The sequence below is a fragment of the Pelophylax lessonae genome, assembly GCF_965119305.1.
Source record: "Pelophylax lessonae genome assembly, chromosome: 13".
Taxonomy (NCBI): domain Eukaryota; kingdom Metazoa; phylum Chordata; class Amphibia; order Anura; family Ranidae; genus Pelophylax; species Pelophylax lessonae.
In genome coordinates, this window is record NC_138780.1 from 115754135 (window position 1) to 115773121 (window position 18987).

The following is an 18987-nucleotide window of genomic DNA, read 5'->3' on the forward strand; positions in this document are numbered from 1 at the left end:
AGTGGCAGATAGCAATGCATTTTAAAGTTATTAATAACTATGTGGTATTGCAATTTGGTGATGTCTTGCAAATCAGTACTGCCAGTTTTGTGTAGTGACAATAGTAAAAATCTATCCACGAAGTACTATTTCAGGTGCCCACTGACTCCTAATCCTTAACATTTACATCATTACATTAAGAGGTCTTTGTCAACTGATGTTTTTTTTTTTTAAGAGATCTAAGACCTTTTTTTATATACTTTATATGCCAAGCAAAGCCTTTTTGTTTGCCTAAGAATTACTATAGAGCGGCTTACCATGTATGATGGCCTGAAAAAGAAGTGCTTAGGTGTCAGGACCCGCTATAACGTACCATGATTTGGGTGACAAACAAATGCAGTGTATTAAGTTCGCAAGGACCTTGGACTAGTTAAGATTTTTTTGACTGTGTGAAACAACTTTTTCATTGCTTTTTTTGTTAACCCCTATATTACTTTTTTTTTTTGACAGAAGTAAAGTCTGATTCTGTTTCATGGCTTTTAATGGTGTGTACATAACCTTCCCATCTCCAGCTAATTTAAAAAACTTTCCACTGTTATGTTATTTTTAATAGGAAATGCAGAAGATACTAAAAACTCAAAATCAGACAAGAAAAAGAAGGAAGAGAGGAAAAAGAGAGAAGATGATCAAACTAGTGAAAAAGATGGTATGTGAATATTTGTATTGCCTGCCCATTTATCAGCATGTGTTTACTGCAGTTGGGCTTAAGTCCTTTTAGGATATTTGCAGGAAAGTAAACCTAACCTATAAAGGTAGGTCTGCTTTAATACACTAACGAAAGACAGGGTAGTAGCACAAAAAGCATAAAAAATCAAGCCCCCACCTCTGCCCACTTCAGGACTCCAATCTTTTTCTTAGATGAAGGACATCTTCTCCTGTTAGCGACCATTTTTTTTCTATTTTCCTTCAGTTTTCCTCCTTTGTGACTGGATCGGTTTACCAGCATGGTTCTTCATCTCCCTCACATTAGTATATATTGCTAAGGGGATGCTTTTTGTGCTTCTACCTCCTCTGGACCATTAAGGGCAGTGTTAAGCACTAGAATGCGGTCTGTGTATCTTTGAACTACAAATCGAATTTTTAGGACTTACTACTACTCACGTTCCATTAATCACTGTGTGAATAATGCAATCTTACTCTCAGTTCCCTTTTTAATGAACATGCATGACAGATCTCTTTTGGAAAAGTGAATAAATATGCGATTATGCGATATGCTTATAGGCCAAATCTATATGGTTCAGGATACACCTTCCATCCCCCAATGGACTGTAGGAAATTTATTTATTGGAAGGCCATGTAGTGAAATATGAGATGAATACAGTCAACACAAGTGGTGATAACCAACATGATATTTACACTGTTTGATACATGCAAGCAATAATAGGAGCAGTTTAGCTGGATTTTTTAAAAATGTCCTGTGATGTACATGTGAATTTTATATATTTTTCTACATTAAAGGTGATTTTATATGCAGATGGTAGTAGCCACACATTTACCACCCTCAGAGGCATGTATAGAGTAAATGGTTTCAAGGATATGTTGAAATATATAGATGGGGGTTGAGCTTGAATCCATTTTTGGAGTGAGAGTGTGTTTGTCTGCTTTTAATACACGAACGAGAGACAGCGTAGTAGCGCAAAAGTCATCAAAAAGCAACCCCCGCCTCTGCCCACTCCAGGACTCCATTTTTTTTTTTCTTGGGTGAAGGACAGTTTCTCCTGTTATGGAAATAGTTTTTCGATTTTTTTTTTTTTTTTTTTCTTCTTCTTTATGTGACTGGATCGGTTTACCTTTTGATGTACAACTTGGGGAACCATACCTGGACCCTGAAATAGGAGGGTTAGCCTGTAATGCTTGCTTTGGACACTGGAACCACTTACCTTGGTATGTGGTACATGAGTGAGTTTACCACAGAGTGCAATATAGAACCAAGGCAGTAGTCCATCCCTATGGCACCCAGACCTTGAAGACAACTTTGGTGGTTTGCCCACAGTGATGGGAGAAGCCTGGACCCTGAGTGGGACCAGAAACATAGGTAGAGTAACAGGGTTTCCCTGTACTGATCCATACCAGATCCTGACTACAAATATCTTGTTAGATTATTCTCTTGATATGTAGAAGGTACTGCGCTATATCCTTCATCCCTCAAGACCTACCACAGTGCTAAGCACACAAGTGATCTGGAAGGCATAGGTTAGGTCTACACGATTTACATTTTTTTGTCCCTAGCTATTGTCGTGCATACTCAGCCTTCTAGGTATTGTTGTAATGTTTACCTATTTAAAATGTGCAGGCTTTTCTTCCACCTCACTACCAGGAGTCCCTCTCTGGCAAGTTATATAGTGCTCATAAGGCTCCTGACTGCATTCTTCCAACACCTTTTTCTGCTGATGACACAAGCTGATTGATCGTTGCCTTGCCTGATGCCCCAGAGACTCAGCCACAGGAACTCCTCTGGTGCCTGGGTTATTGCAATTCCATCATATCAGGCATGCTGACCCCCCCAGTTTGCATCCTCCTCCTTGAGTACCCTGCAGGGAAAGAGCTTTGTTTAACAATGGCAGATAACGGGTGCACAGGAGCACATGGGACAAAGAGTAGAGATTCCGCTTCAGGCCCTAGGGGAAACTTCAAGTACCTAGCAGTCCCCTTGTTCCAGAGCAAGGTTTTCCACCGACAATGCTTCATCCCCCTGGTTCGGGCTTACCTCACAGTTGTGCAACATGCCTGACTAAAGCAGCATTTCTCTTTCGTTCATCAACGGACACAGAGCTCCATAAATCCTTACTACTGGGTTATATTGGCTCCTCCAGAAGTAGGACTAGGCAGAACAAGAAACACTTAGCTACGCCCATGGGCCATCCTCCACTGGTATATAACCCACCCCCCTCTGCTCTAGGTATTCAGTTTTTTTTCTGTCTAGTCAGGAGTAAGGACCTTTGCTCCCTGTTGGGATCTCTTGGTCCTGGCAATTTTTTCTCCTTCCTTTAATTTTTTTTTTTTTCTCTAGGGAGATCTACAATCAACTGCCAGGCTGGGTGACGGGCTGGATAATCTAAATCCAGTGGTCCTCCCAGTCCAGCAAACAAGCGCGTGCAGGCAGCAGCTACGCGCTAGGTCAGCCACAACATAGCCTCCTGGACAGAGGCTGGCCCATGAGTTAAACATCTTGCAGGGTCGCATATAACTGGCCACTGGTCAGTCGCAGCGTCCCCTTGGATGATGGTTCCCCTGCTTCCGTGGCAAGGCGTTCAGTCGGGAGCGCCACCTGCACCATAGAAGGCCAAGTACAGTCCCCCTTCTCCCCTTTGGGCGGTTTTGGGGTGGACGCATGTATCCTACAGGGATGGTTGGGCCTGCCTGTGGGTTCCCTCCTCCCATTCTAAAGTCCCTCAGTTGAACTGGGCTTCCCATCCCCCACTGACTGATGGGGGTCCCAGGGCAGAGGACGCAGTGGAGACCCCTGGGGTCTCCCCCACCATTCTACGGCTGAAACCTCGCGGAGAGGCTGGCGCTCCTCTTCCTCCTCTTCCTTTTCCTACTCTTCCTCTTCCTTTTCCTACTCTTCCTCTTCCTCCTTTTCCTGTCCCTGGTTATATGAAGCAGATGGCGTCCATGGTGTTTTTGGGCCTGGATTTTCAGCGCTCCACTGGCTGGTAGGATGAGTCCTTGGGAGTCCCTGTATATCTCTTTCTCCCTCTGCTGATAGGTACCCTGAGTATTGGGGGATCTTTTAGTGGTCCCAAAAAATCTTTTGTACTGCATGGTCTTCCTTTTTCCTATGGAGCCTCAGAATCACGTCTCCCCCACTGGTCCCTTCATGCAGGTGACAGGTCCCTCTGAACCCCAGCTGAAGGCGGTCCTACAGTCCTTAGTATGCCAGGTGGAAGGGGGTACTTTAAAGACCCAGCTGACAGGAAAGCGAAGGCTGTGGCAGGCAGCATTATTACAGTACTATGACTGGTTCTGAATTGCCGCCAGTATTGGCCACAGCCCTGGTGTTTGACCCGAACTGAATGGGCCAAGCTTTTGCGCCATGGCCTGGGGGGTGAGCAGGTTCCCGCTGCTTATGTTTATTTAGCAGACCTGTTGGTCGTAGGGTTGCCATCTCATTCCTTTAAACCAGGACACAGATTAATTACACAGGTTCTGAGGCTAATATACTGCACATAAGGCACTAAGTGATTTTGATTACCATCTTAATCAGCCACAGAACCTATGTAATTAATGTGTGTCCTGGCTTAAAGGGATGAGGTGGCAACCCTAGTTGGTCCATGGGATGCAGTTTATTTGTGATGCAGCTTTGGATACAGCTCCTGTGTTGTCCAAACTTTGTGTTTCAGTGGTGGTGATTAGGCACATGCTATTTCTTAAGAATTGGTCCCCAGACCAAGCCTCCATGAAAATCCTCATTGATCTGACCTTTCAAGGCGATCGCCTGTTTGGGGATACTCTAGATGACCTCCTTAAGGGTTTCACGGCGGGAGGAGTACCTACCTTCCACAATCCAGGAAAGTTAAGGAGCCTCGTCGCAGACGGGCCCCCCACCCCTCCTCAGCCCATAGAATATTCTTTTGTGCTCCTGGGACTGAGAATATGGGAAAAGGATCCTTCAAGTCCTCCCCAGGAGGTTCCAAGCAACCTTGGTCTGATAAGCCTAGAGATAGCTTCTCCGGACCCGCAGACAATACCACTTCAGCATGAAGGTCTGCACTCATCCATTATTGGGGTGGGTGGATATCTTTACTGGTTTCTGGGCCCCATAAACCTCTTTTGTGAGCATCAAGGAGGTCCAAGAAATGTTTCTTTTGGGGGTACCCAGAATGGGGGGCAATTTTTTTTTGTCCTCTTTTCTGATTTTTTTTTTTCTAAAGACCTGAGTCTCCTTGTGTGGATTTAATTCCTGCAAAGGTTCAGGTGATGTCTGAATTACCTAAGGTCCCCCCTATCCCTGTCCAGGCAATAGAATTACCTAGGTCTGATTTTATTTCTAACCAGGGTGGTCCTTCCTCTGGACTATCTTCAGCAACCACAGGCTGTGATTCACCGGCTGCTGTCACACAGTTCTCTCTTTGGACTTGCATACAGGTTCTGAATCTGGTGGTATCCACCTTCAAAAAAGTTAGTTTGCACAGTGCTACATGCAGCTCCCTCAGCAGGTTCGGTTCCACAGTAGGTTTGTGGCAAGGTCACGGGTTCCTCTGACAGATGCCGCAGACGTCCTAGGGGCACGGTAAGGCCAGTACCATCCTCAAGCCGCAGTTCCTGTGAGGAATCAAGGGCGAGGGTCTTCTAATCATTCTATATGGCCGTAAACATCCCTTGGGGGCTTCCTCTTAGAAGACCAGTTCCAAGGGCTACTCTATCATCCTGCTTTACAGTCACTGGTTTTAATGGATTAGCTATTGAAAGCCATGTACTGAGGGATAGAGGTTTGTCTGAATCAGTGATTCCTACTATGGTGAAGGCGAGAAAGTAGTCTTCCAGCAAAATATACCATCATACATTGAAAGCGTACATTTCTTGGTGTGAGTCGATTGGCGCTCATCCTCAATACTTTTCTGTGGCTCAGGTCTTAGCCTTTCTTCAATGGGGCATTGAGCAGAAGTTGGCCATGAGTACCATCAGGGGCTAGGTGTCTGCCTTAGCAATGGTCTTTTAGCAACCCCTAGCTACGCACCCTTTAGTTCGTACCTTCATTCAGGGGGTTTGACAGGTGGCTCTGCCTGTATGGTCCCACCATGGGTTTTAAACGTAGTGCTCTCGGTTCTTCAGAAACCTTTATTTGAGAATTCTCTTGCCTACGTTGTCCCAGAAGGTGGCATTCTTGGTGGCTATTACCACGGGCCACAGAGTTTCAGAGTTGGTGGCATTATCCTGTTGTAGTCCTTATTTAGTGCTCCATAGAGATAGGGTGGTTTTCCGCCCCTGTCCATCATTCCTGCCCAAAGTTGTCTCTGACTTTCATTTAAATGAGGATATTGTAATGCTTTCCTTGTGTCCCAAGCATTGCCTTGGATGCAGTTTGAGCGATTCAGGTGTATCTAGCATCTACGGCAGTCCTACGGATGCCGCTTTTTCGGCTACCATCTCCAAATGGCTCAGACAGATGGTAACTTAGGCCTATTCTATTAAAGGTTAGGTTCCTCCTTTCCCTGTCACGGCCCATTGTGCTCAGGTGCCGAGTACTTCTTAGGCCTTCCGTCATCAAGCATCAATATCTCAAGTTTGCAAGGCTGCCACTTGGTTGTTGGTGCATACCTTCGCTAAATTCTACAAAGTAGATACTTTGGCATCTGCAGATGTTTCCTTTGGCCAAGAAGTTTTGCAGGCTGCGGTTTAAGAGGGGCTGTTTCCTCTTGAGGGGTGTTATTTTTTTTTTTTTTTTACATTTTTACTTTTCAGATGGGGCTCCTGTGACACAGTTAGGGCTCTTAGGTTTAGCCTTGGGTTATTTTCCACTCTCCTCATTTTTCTTTTGGCACTGCTTTTGGGTGGCCCAGTGGTTATGATTTATGGAGTGCTGTGTCCTCCAATGAACGAAAGAGAAAATTGGATTTTTGTACTCCTAGTAAAATGCTTTTCTCTGAGTTCGATGGATACAGCACCCACCCCTCTAAGGAGTTTTGATACTTCTAATACTGCTTGCTATTAAACTGAATAGCTAGAGCAGAGAGAGGGGGGTTATATACCAGCTGAGGACGGTCCATGGGCAAAGCCAAGTGTTTTCTTGTTTTTTTTTTTTTTCTCTGCCTAGTCCTACTCCTTGAGGAGGCAATATAACCCAGTAGTTATGATTTATGGAGCACTGTGTCCGTCAAGCTAAGAGAAATGGATTTTATGGTAAGTACAAAAATCCAATTTTTCTGTCAGTCTGATCTATTCCAAAAGTTATCACTACATCTGCAACCGGCAGGTACTAACACCTGTAAATTCTCTTCTACCTCTCCACCCCCTTCTCACATTGCAGGCTGTACTGCCTAACTTCCATTTGCATAATGTAATGGGGATGATTTTTTGCACCCCCACATAATGGCTACTGTTGGTTCATTGCAGTGCATTCTAGTCCCTAGACTAGTCTAGTCTAGTACTGCTCATCCCATCTCATGTGAAAAAAAAAAAAAAGGCAAAATCTAGAAAACCTTTTGCTTTTCTTGCTCGAGCTGACTAGACCTTGTAAAATTAATGGCCCAACTCAGAGATTATTACCTTTTATGATCATTTTCATGCTTGGTACTCCATGGAAGGGGTACCTGGCATAAAAATGATTCATTATTCAAATATCCTATAGTTTTATTGTACCTTTGCAAGTCCCAATGAACCCCTTGTTTCTATTTCTACCCATGGAAGGTGAGTTGAGGGGATGGACTGTTTACACAGTGACCTTTCTGATCCCCCGAGAGGCAATCTGATATTCCCTAGATCAGTGATGGCAAACCTTGCCACCCCAGATGTTTTGAAACTACATTTCCCATGATGCTCATACACTCTGCAGTGTAGGCATCATATAGAGCAGTGTTTCCCAACTCCGGTCCTCAGGGCACAATAACAGGCCAGATTTTAAGTATTACCTTGGGGAGATGCAGACTAGAATACTGCAATCACTGAGCAGCAAATGATATCACCTGGGATGTATTTCAGTTTTCTTGCAAACCTGGCCTGTTAGTGTGCCCTGAGGACCAGAGTTGAAAAACACTGATCTAGAGCATCATGGGAAATGTAGTTCTAAAACATTTGGGGTGCCAAGGTTTGCCTTCACTGCCCTAGATCAACTTTCCCTGTTGGTATCCAGTTATATTATGTAGATTTAGGAAAGCATACAGGCCTTTTTTAAAGCAATCTACTGAGCTGGCCAGAACCAGCTCTTGTGGGAGTCCATTTCACACTTTTTTTACAGCTCTTATTCTTACATGTTGATCATATCCCCTCTTAATATCCTTTTTTCAATCGAGAATAAATTCAATGCCTCTAATCTTTCCTCATAGCTGAGCTCCTCCATGCCTCTTATCAGTTTGGTTGCTCTTCTCTGCACTTTCTCCAGTTCCCAATATCCTTTTTTTTTTTTTTTTTAAACTGTTGCCCCAAACTGAATTGCATATTCCAGATGAGGTTTTACTAATTTCTACAGGGGCAAAATAATATATCTTGCTCTCTGAAATCCATACCTCTCAATACAAGACAGGATTGTGCATGCTTTTGAACTGCAGCTTGGCATTGCATGCGAATATTAGGCCTATGAAATTGTAAGCTCGCAGGAGCAAGGCCCTCCTAACCCTCATGTATTGTTGCTGTATTGTCTCCCTTTTTATTGTAAAGCGATGCGCAAACTGTTGGCGCTATATAAATCATTATATATTTAATTATATAAATGAAGTCTAATAATAATGATGATCTACCAAAACACCCAGATCATTTTCCACCCTTGATTCCCCCAGTGGTACTCTCCCTAGTATGTATGATGCATGCAAATTCTTAGCCCCCAAGTGCATAACTTTACATTTATCAACCTTAAACCTCCTTTGCCACCTAGTTGCCCAATTAAACAGTGCATTGAGGTTGGCTTGTAAGTTGGGGATAGCCTGTAAGGAGGTTATTTCACTGTATAGCTTGGTGTCATTTGCAAAAACTGAAATGGTACTTTTAATCCCAGACCCTATATAATATATAAATATTATTATAAAAAGAAGGGGTCCCAACGCTGGAACGCGAAAAAAACTTTGAGAATTCAGAGTAAGAACCATTAACCACTACTCTCTAAATTCAGTCTTTTTGCCAGTTTTCTCTCTTTAGCCAGTTTTCTCTCTATTTACAAACTGTGACTTTCCAATCCTGTAGACTTCACCTTGCAACTTAGCTGTGTGTGGGGAGCTGTCAAAGGCTTTTTTCTTCCTCGGGGCTCTTCTCGCCTTTACGAGGAAATGTCATTCTCCTCCATGTGTCTTGCCTTGAAGGCATATCAAACACTTATGATTCACCTTATGAGTCGGGTGAGGAGTGTCCTCTTTGGCTGCCTTGCCAATTTTATACTCTTCTGCTCCATACAGGGCAGTCCAGTCCCTACATGAGATTCCTCATCCGGCTGGGTGGTTATTTTTGCTTTTCTTCCATGGCTTTTGTCCTCTGTAAACAAATCCTTCCTTCCCTACCTGAACCCATTACCCCTGGAGGTTGGGGTTCTTGGGCTCTTTACAGCATCTAGCATTGGTACTTCCATAGGGATGTAGAGCCACCGCCTGTTTCTTTGTTTACATTTTTTGACTGGTGGATTTTGAGCCTCTGCAGAGCCGTGCTTTGACTGTCAACTCTGTTAGGTCTGTTGACCCTTCTTGTTCTTACTGTGGGCCTGTTGTACTTTTTATTGCTTTGAAGATGTCCAATGGCCTGTACTGTATAATTAAGATATGAAAGTTTAAGTACCTGTAAGTTCCATATCTTGATGTACAGGATACAGTCCCCTATCCTCCTTTTTTACTGATCTCTGAGAAAAAAAAAAAAAAAACTGACATCTCAACGATTGAGCGGGGTTATATGGATACATTGTGGAGTTTTCCCAGCAAAGGTTTTGCCAGAGCCCAATCACCTGAAGGTAGTGACATATAGCCCATGATCTAATAAATATTTCCTTTGTCCTGTACTGCAAGATATGGAATTTACAGATGCATCAAAATTCCTATTTTCTCACCGTAGATACTAGTGAAAGTGGTCGCATGCAAAGGACCGTACTGGATCGATGGCGTGAATCATTACAGTCATCTGGTAGCTTTTCACAGATCTTCCTGCATTTGTCCACCTTGGACCGCAGCATCTTGTGGTCACGCTCCATTCTAAACTTCAGGTGTAAGGTGTGCCGTAAAAAAGGAGATAGCGAGAGTATGCTCCTGTGTGACGGCTGTGAGAGAGGGCACCATATCTACTGTGTACGACCCAAACTGAAGGTGAGTTCTGTATGAGGCCTTTTGATGAAAATCTTTTGATTGTGTTTACTGGCATTTTCAGGGACTGTATTGATTAATTCCCAGATTGGTTTGTGTGTGTGTGTGTGTGTGTGTGTGTGTGTGTGTGTGTGTGTGTGTTTTTTTTTTTTTTTTTAATCGGGTAATTTTTTGGAAAAACTTTCTTCTAACAATTGCAGTTAGAAAATACCGAACAATGGAACAGGTATTTCGGTTTAGAAGAGAGAGACAATACGAAGTACAATATAAACAAGATAGTATAAAAGATCTACAGAACAATGATTGTGCATACATTAATGCCACATAACTTATGGAAATTACCAACTGTGTATAGCAAGAGTCATACCCATAACCTTTAACAGATCACCAATGCAATGTCCTATTCAATATTCCAGTAGTAGTTGTGTGTATGGAATACCACATGTGATTGGCAGAGTAGTCACCACCTTCCCCTATTAATTTGTCGTGGATGAGGGGGTTGTGGACTGGTTAGAAAACCACAGGGACCAAGTATTTTTTACATTTCTTAGGACATCCCCCTATGTTTATAGGTGAGCTCTTCTTCGTAAATTTAAATGCAGTGCTTCACACCACTAAAAATGTTGGGGGTGAGATCCATTTTTGCAAAATGAGTTTACGGGCCAGAAACAAGGACATAGGCTGGCCGTACACTAGCCGAAAAATCGTTCAAACTCATTTTAGAAAAATCGGCTGTGAGAGCAGACAATCGTGCCATCGTTTAATGACCGAATTTCGAACAATAAATTGTTCAATGGACATAAATTAATCTGTTCTTCGCTCAGTTTGTCACATGCCTAGTGCAAACAGTTTAGGCGAGAAACCCATTAACCTTTCAATTTATCGTTCGTTCGGCAGAATTTTCCAAACTGTTCCTTTGTTTTTTCGGCTCTGAAAAGTTAAAACCTTTTTTTTATTTGTGCCCATTAGCTGGACGAAAAACGAACGAACGGACCAAATTACAGATAGTCGAACGATTTTTCGACTAGTGTATGGCCAGCATTAGTCCACATGAAAAATGCATTCCCGCAGGAAGGGTTTCTTCTGGGAATATGCCTAGGAGAGCAAATTTTGGATCTGAAGACACATGGGTTAAACAAACCATGTTGTGAAAATAGACATCCATTCTCAATGATGATTAGGGAAGCGCTTTACCATGTGAATAAGTGTCCCTGTTGCTGCAGTACATTTGGGGCAATTTGGATGCTGCCCTCCCCATGTGTGTAGTTTATTGTTACAGTGCATTATACTCCTCATGAAAAGTTGGGTCAATTTTTGTGAGTTGGAAAGGGGTACTCGGGTTATAATTTCCAAAGCCTGAGTCCATTCATCATCCTCTATTGAATCAAAGTCCTGTCGCCAGAGATGGAGGCTATTTACTTGTGTTTTAGCACTAATACCTACCTGTAGTGCAGAGTAAAGGTCCCATAATAACCCTCTTTTGGGGCTAGAACTCCCTCTGATGCTGTCACTACACCTGTCGGAGGGGGGATTTTTACCAGCAGCGGGATTTCGAGGGGCAGATTTACAAACTACAGACCACTTAATTCTGCATTCTAACTTTTTAGGGCTTTTTTCACACCATGTGCAGTGTGATAACGCATGTAAAATTGTGCATTTTCCCGCACCGCAACACGCTGCCTTTTGTAGATGCACACAGGTGCTAATAATTGAATAGTACCCCTATGTATCCGACAATTACATGTACATTTGCATCCGCTAAAATGCATGGTACCGCAGTACCATGCATTTTGGTGGGGAGCAATTTAAAAATCATCCCAGCCACATTTTTATGTGTTTTTATTAGCATAGAGAAGCCTATTATTGAACAAGTTCTCAAACTGGTGTGCCCTGGGATTGTGCACAATTCTGAATGGTGCACTGACTGAAAAAAGGTTGAAAAGCACTGACCTAGATGAATGTATTTTTGGAGAGTTTTCGTAGATCCGCCAACTAAGGTCCTGAATTCTGAAAAGAACTTTGTGTGTTTCGTACAGTTTATTCCTGATGGCGACTGGTTCTGTGGTGTGTGCCGGCCTAGACGACGAGGCCGCAAACCTGGTCGACAAAGGCCCTCTATGGATAGTGATGTGGAAGTGGAGGAATTTGCAGAAGAGGAGGAGTTGCAGAGAGATTCTGAGAAGGAGGAGAAAGAGGAGACGATCGTGTATGAGGAAGAGAGGTAGGCAAGGGAAAGGGAGGAAATTCACAGCAGTAGGAAACATGTCATGAGATGTTTAAAAAGAACATTTGACTCAGTAAAAGTTAGCGGTAGGGTGATGAATACATAATACTTAATGCTTTGGAGACAACATTAAAGGGATTATTTTCTTGTTAAACCGTAACCTTAGCCAGGTCAACAATTTACATTGCACAGGCAAATTTAGCAAACTTTATTGCAGAGTCCCTTCTGCCACTGAACAAACAACAAAATATTCCTCTTAATCCAGCACTGGGGATTGATGGCTACAAACCACTTGAGGCCTACCTCAGAAAAGTAATAATGTCTATGCCACAGTTTGTGATTTAAAAGATTTATTGTGAAATAAATCAAAGGATTTCAAGAATGGAAAGTGTTAAAATATGGTTGACAGACAAGCAATATTAAACATCAGGCTTGATTATGAACTTCGATCTCACCCAAACCTCGGCTGACTCAGGCATATTAGGGCTGGTGCTAGGGGCAGCCAAAAGGTGCTAGATGTCGCATGGGCATCCACCCAATGGAAGGGATGACAGACCACTGGTTGAACCCGTAAGGGTCAGTAATGTAGAGAGGCCCACAATGGAGTAGGACTCCGGACCTCCGTATGGTGCAGCTGGTGTAGTTGGGGCAGTGCGCCGGATGTCATGTCACCAATGCGGAGCGATAACGTGCCGACTCGCCATGAGCCTTGGAATGGAATGCAGATGCGGTTGGAGAGCATATGGAAGGCTGTAGTCAAGAAAACAGCCTTCTAACCGCTATATTACTGCATCTGCGTTTCATTCCAGGCCTTGTTGTGGTGAGTCAGTTCGATCACGCTCCGTGCTGGTGACGTCAAATCTGGCGCGCTGCCCTACAACAGCTGCACAATCCGGCAGTTTGGAGTCCTCTGCCTGGTCCTTTGGGGGCCTCTCTACATCACTGACCCTTATAGGTTCAACCAGTGACTCTCGTCCCTTCCATTAGTGGGGTTCCCATGCGACATCTGGCACTTACACACCTTGTAGCCGCCCACAGCACCGCCTCGGATATGCTTTAGTCAGCCTGCTGAGGTTTGGATGAGATTGAGATTCATAATCAGGCATGATGTTGAACATTGATTGTATGTCAGCTATATTTTTATCCTTTCCATTCTTGGAATCCTTTGACTTTAATTTTACAATAAATCTTTTAATCCCAAACCTTTTGGACGTTTCTAAGGTATGCTCCAAGTGGTTTGTAGCCATCACCCCCCTGTGCTGGATTAAGAGGAATCTCTTGTTCTTTTGCACAACACCCACCCCTGGTGTTTTGGTTCCCCCTCTAGCTGCAGAGGGCTAACATTAATTACACGACTGCCATATGTTGGTTCTCCAAACAGTGCCTGAACTTTTTAGGAGTACATTTGTTGTTTTTCTTCTGCTGCTGTCCTGTAGATACACAGATAGCCCACTGCAGTTAGTAACTTCCTCAATCCTGGGTGTTCTGGCGTACCTGTTATAAAGTTCCAATGTTTTAATAAGGGAAACCGTACTTATCCAGAACTAAAGTAGTCGTACGTGTTCCCAGTATATCAACAGAGATCAAAAGATCCTTGCAGTAAACAAGTGCTGGGGTTGTATGGAAATTTTGTTTTAAACTCTAGTCAAAATTGTAGGAAATGTAGTAAGCCAACCCCATAAGCAGGGAGTGGGATTTCTGGAGCATTATGTGTACAGACCACTGCCATTGGAGTTTGGTAGTTGTAAAGCACACTAGTTGGCTGCAGATTAAAATAGGTTTAGATTACAAGTGTGTTTGTTTTAGTAAAAGTGGAATTTTGGGAGTGCAAATATTTTGGTCTTGCTTTACACTTTACACCTTTTTGTTCTTTTAGTATAAAAAAGAAAAACAAAGCCAAAGTACAATTACCTTTAAAGATAAAAGGAGGCAAATCTCCTGGAAAGCCTGGACCTAAGAAAAAGCCTGGGAAATCACCGAAAAGTCAGCAAGGAACTCCAAAAACCACTCCACCTGCTTCAAAGGGCAGAGGAAGAAAAGTCCATTCTGCCCCTCCACAAGAAAAGAAAGGTGGAGCTCGTCATTCTGTGCACACTCCACAGCCTGGTGCTGAAGGCCATGAGATGTCTCTGGTAGAGTTGGTATCCACACCAGGTCATGGCCGGGGAAGAGGGAGAGGAAAAAAGATAAAATCTGCTGATAATACCCCGGTGTTCACCCCTTTTGCCTTCCGTCCATTTACTTTGGAAAACCTTAAACAGATACCTATAGGACAAGAGGAACAGTTTGATATCTTTACACCTACTCGGAAAGGCAGAGGAAGGGGCAAAAAGCGATTATCAGGTGAGTTATGGCATCATTTTCCAAGGACTGAGAAAAAAAAAGGGGCACTGAAAGGGGGAGAGAGAGCTGTAAAAAAATAAGTCCGGACTTAAGTCCATGTATAAATCCAGTTACACTGTACAAATGGCTGCCAGCTATAGGAGTAGGAAGAAATTCTGCAAGACAAATCAAAACTGAGAAACAGTGCCATCTGAGTGTAGTAAATGGGTTAATACAACTTTAATCAAAAGATTGGCAACTTACATGGAGAAAAGCTTGTATACATCAGGACTGATGAAGGAGCACGCATGCTCCCAACGCACCCAACACCCCGCTTCCACAACTTCCGGGGTCATGAAAGAGTGTCAGTGGAGTGTCAACAAGAGTAATCGTGCTGGCCCAGGAGCACTGGAATCCACCAGCACATCTGAAGCTACCTACCACCGAATGCACACTGCGGGACTGTTACCATCTATTGCAGCAGCACTTTTTTTTTTTGACACGCAGTATACAAGCTTTTCCTCAAGGTGAGTTGCCAATCTTTTGATTTAAAGTTGTTTTAACTGGTTTACTACACTCAGATGGTGCTGCTTGTTTATTCGATTTGATATCTTTTCTGCATTTAATCTTTTGGCATCATAAATTACCTAAATATATTAGGAAATGGGCACATCAAATTATATTTTCTTATATGTTCTTAAAGTGGTTTTAAAGCCTAAACATTTTTCACCCCCCCCCCCCAATACCTACCGGAGTCTTTACTTTTTCTTTAAAAGACACAGCACATGCCCAGATTTCTTTTGGCTTTCTCTGTGTTGTCCTGGCATTGCTGACCACTAACTGAATCCTTTCTTGAGATGGGAGTTTAGTCACTACTAAAGGGCCGCCCCATTAGGTGTATTTTCGTTAAGTTGCACTTAACGTCCTACCCCTCAAGGTGGAGCAATCAAACCTATTTGTGAAGCAGTAAAGCAGTGTCCTTCAATCAACTCAGAGAAAAGGATTTTCTCTAGCGCTCATTGACAGACGTAGTCCTCGGTGATACAGCACCTTCGGGTTATGTTGCCTCCACAGGAGCAGGACTAGACAGGAAATTAAAAAGCTCTGGCCACACCCTAGGGGCAGTCCCAGAGGGTATATCCTCTCTCTCTCTGCCTCAGCAAATCAGTTATTTTCTGTCTAGTTAGGAGTAAGGACCTAGATACCTTGCTGGGATCTTAGGTCCTGGCAAGATTTTTTTCTTAAAAGATTTTTTTAGACAGCCTTTTTTCTCCAGTGTTCCTGTGAGATCTTCAAGCAAGAAAGCTGAACTGGGCGACGGGCTGGATGTTGAGATCCGGTGGTCACCCCCAGTTCAGACTACGAGCGCATGCAGGCCATAGCTCCGCGCTGGGTCGGCCGCGACAAAGTCCCATTAAAGGACTGACCCCGCGAGTTAAACGTCTCGCTGAAACGCCAAAGACCATGAGTCACGGCGTCCATATCGGTCGACAGCCCTCCCGCCCCGGTGGAGAGGGGTACTGTCAGGAGTTGGTGCCCGCCTGGTTCCGGTATGGTGAGTAGTATGTTCCCCCTTTTCCCCTGACGGGTCTTGTGGTGAACGCGGGCCCCTCTCTGTATGGTAAGATAGAGTCCCTCTCTATCCTATAAATGACACAGATCCTCCTACTTTGAGTGTGATTTTATGTGCAAAAAGCCAGGAGGCTTGGTTTGGGAGCTAACAATCTAATTGTATACATGTTAAAAAGATTGTAATCGGTGGCATTCTGGAAATCTTACGGTGATAAGAATAAAGTACCTACCAGTCAGAAGCCACGGACATGTAGACTGCCTTCCTAATCAGATCTCCAGCTATTAGCAGGCCTCCCGAATGGCCATGCAGTCCGCCAGGGCCGGTACCGCCAACCACGCCAAATCCCCATGCAGAGAGAGTGTTGTGTGCCCTGCAGCACACCGCTATTCAGTACAGGCCGCCGCCATTTTTTTTGCTGGATCGCACGAGCCGCCATTTTGGCGTAGCCTCGTGTCTCCAGCATGGGGGTGGCCATGTTTGAGGTGATCCAAACACCTCGTGGAGCTAGGGGAGGCGCCGGAAGGCGTGCAGAGGGGCGGAGCCGCCTCCTTTCTTCCTGGGCAGCCAGCCAAAAGACTTCCTGTTTGTCAAGACAGCGCTGTAACCTGTTGCAGTTAAACTCGGAGCATCAAGTGGTGAGCCTGGGGGTCTATCTCTCTCTCTCTCGATCGATAGGGATCCCTAGCAGGTAACACTAAGGGGTTTTTTGTGGCGCTGGGGGTCTGAAAAAAAAAAAAAAAAAAAAAAGTTTTTTATTTTTGAATTATATTATCCAGGAAGTGACTGGAATTATCATGGACCCTGCCACACATATTCCCCCACCTGTTTCCCTCGAGGGGGCCACGGGACCCGCCGGTGCACAGAGTGTAGAGTCATTTACAGCAATCTTGGAGTCTATGGTGGCTCGGGTGGAGGCGGCCTGTCAGGGACGGGGGTCAAGGAAGCGACCCCCGCCTACCCCTATACTATCTGACACCTCTGACTCAGATTCAGAGATGGTCACTGCAGTTGCAGGTTCCTCTGCAAGGGCTGTTGTCTCAGGTAAAGCCCCCTCAGACAGTGAGGAGGACGTTTCTTCTCCCGCTATAATTCAGGAAGAAGCATTGGTGGACGCACTAGTTGTGGCAGTGCAGGAAACCTTAAAACTTGAGGCTTTACCGGCAGAGGCAACTGAAACAGAGATTCCTTTTGGTACTAATAAGCCCATCAAAACGGTGAAGGTTTTTCCTGTACCCAAGTGTTTCGGTAATCAGATTAAAGGAGAATGGGAGCATTCTAAACGTACCTTTACTATTTCCAAGCGTATTGCTAGACGCTATCCGTTTGAGGAATCCATCATTAAGAAATGGACGGTACCACCAGTGGTGGATCCACCTATTTCCAGGCTGAATAAAGCCACGGTTATCCCAGTGGAGGACACTTCGTCCTTTAAGGATCAGGTGGATCGAAAGATGGAAGCAGAGTCCCGCACCATCTTCTCTCTGATAGGGTCAGCATTTAGACCAGTAATTGTTATTGGTCTAGTTTCCCAGACACTTACGGAATGGGCGAGAATGGTACGCCAAGACCTTAGGGGAAAAGATATTCCCCAGGAGACATCTGATTTGATGGAACAGATTATACAAGGGCTACAGTTTATCTGTGACGCAGCCTTGGACACTACTCCCTTATTAGGGCATGCATCTATGTCAGCGGTCATCCTCAGACGTGTGCTGTGGTTAAAATGCTGGTCAGCTGACCTAGGTTCCAAAAAGACCTTGACAAATCTCCCTTTTCAGGGGAATCGTCTATTTGGGGCCAACCTAGATGAAATCATTAAGGATGCCACTGGGGGCAAGAGCACTTTTTTGCCACAGGCTGCTAAAGCTAAGGGACCTCGCAACAAGCGAGGACCTTTCTTTACCGCCCATAAAGGGCGCCCGGCTGGTACAAGCGGGAAAGGCAAGACTCCTCCAGGAGGGTTCAAGAAGGGCTGGTCGGACAAGCAGAGGACCAACCCAGCCAAACCCGAAGCAAAGGAGTACACAGCCTGAAGGTGCGCCCCCACCCGGTTTCAGGGTGGGGGGACGTTTTCACCGGTATTCAGGACATTAGATCGAGCATCAACCACTACTACCGGTGCGATTCTTCCCTTCCAACATTTAAGTACTACAGGAAGCGGTAGTTACCGTTCCCTGAATAGATCTTTTCCTTTACCTTTTCCTAAGATTAGTCCCTATACCTCACAGGAATCGGATCTGGTTGACCAGATAGGCCAAGTAGCCTCTAGTCGGGTGACTTCGGTCCCTGAGGTTCAACCAGAAAAGATCACCCTTCCTGATAACAATCAGGTATCTGATAAATGTGTGGGAACAGAAAACGACCAGACTTTATCGGATGGTCGGGCCAGATACCTCTAGGGACGCCTGGTTCAGATTCTATCAGCGCCAGTGGTCCTAGAAATTCTAGGCTGGCCTCCTCAAGCCGGCCTGGCCGACTTGGACATGCTAGTCGCAGACGTTCCGTGGGAACTTCGTCTCAGGGAGTGTCTGTGGTCTCAAGGACCAATTTACCATCATGCTTTACAGTCGCTGGTTTTAATGGCCTGGCCATTGAGACCCAAGTACTGAAGGACAGAGGTTTGTCTACTTCAGTCATTCCTACCCTTATTAAAGCAAGGAAAGCGACTTCCAGCAAGGTCTATTATCACACATGGAAGACTTATATTGCGTGGTGCGAATCTTTAGGATTTCCTCCACGTACCTATTCAGTGACTCGAATATTGGCCTTTTTGCAACAAGGGGTTGAGCAGAAGCTAGCCTTGAGCACCATCAAGGGTCAAGTTTCAGCATTAGCAATCTTCTTTCAGAAGCCTTTAGCTACCAAGTCCTTGGTGCGGAATTTCATCCAGGGGGTGC

At 44.5% G+C, this 18987-nt stretch overlaps 1 protein-coding gene across 1 annotated transcript in view; it reads left to right on the plus strand.

Moving 5' to 3' along the window:
• BAZ1A (bromodomain adjacent to zinc finger domain 1A) overlaps positions 1 to 18987 on the plus strand; it is a 154421-nt gene that overhangs the window by 115529 nt on the left and 19905 nt on the right. The window contains exons 22-25 of the mRNA XM_082275756.1: positions 593 to 685; positions 9727 to 9974; positions 12008 to 12192; positions 14072 to 14538. Of these exons, the coding sequence (XP_082131882.1) occupies positions 593 to 685; positions 9727 to 9974; positions 12008 to 12192; positions 14072 to 14538 (993 nt within the window). The remainder of the gene's footprint in view (positions 1 to 592; positions 686 to 9726; positions 9975 to 12007; positions 12193 to 14071; positions 14539 to 18987) is intronic.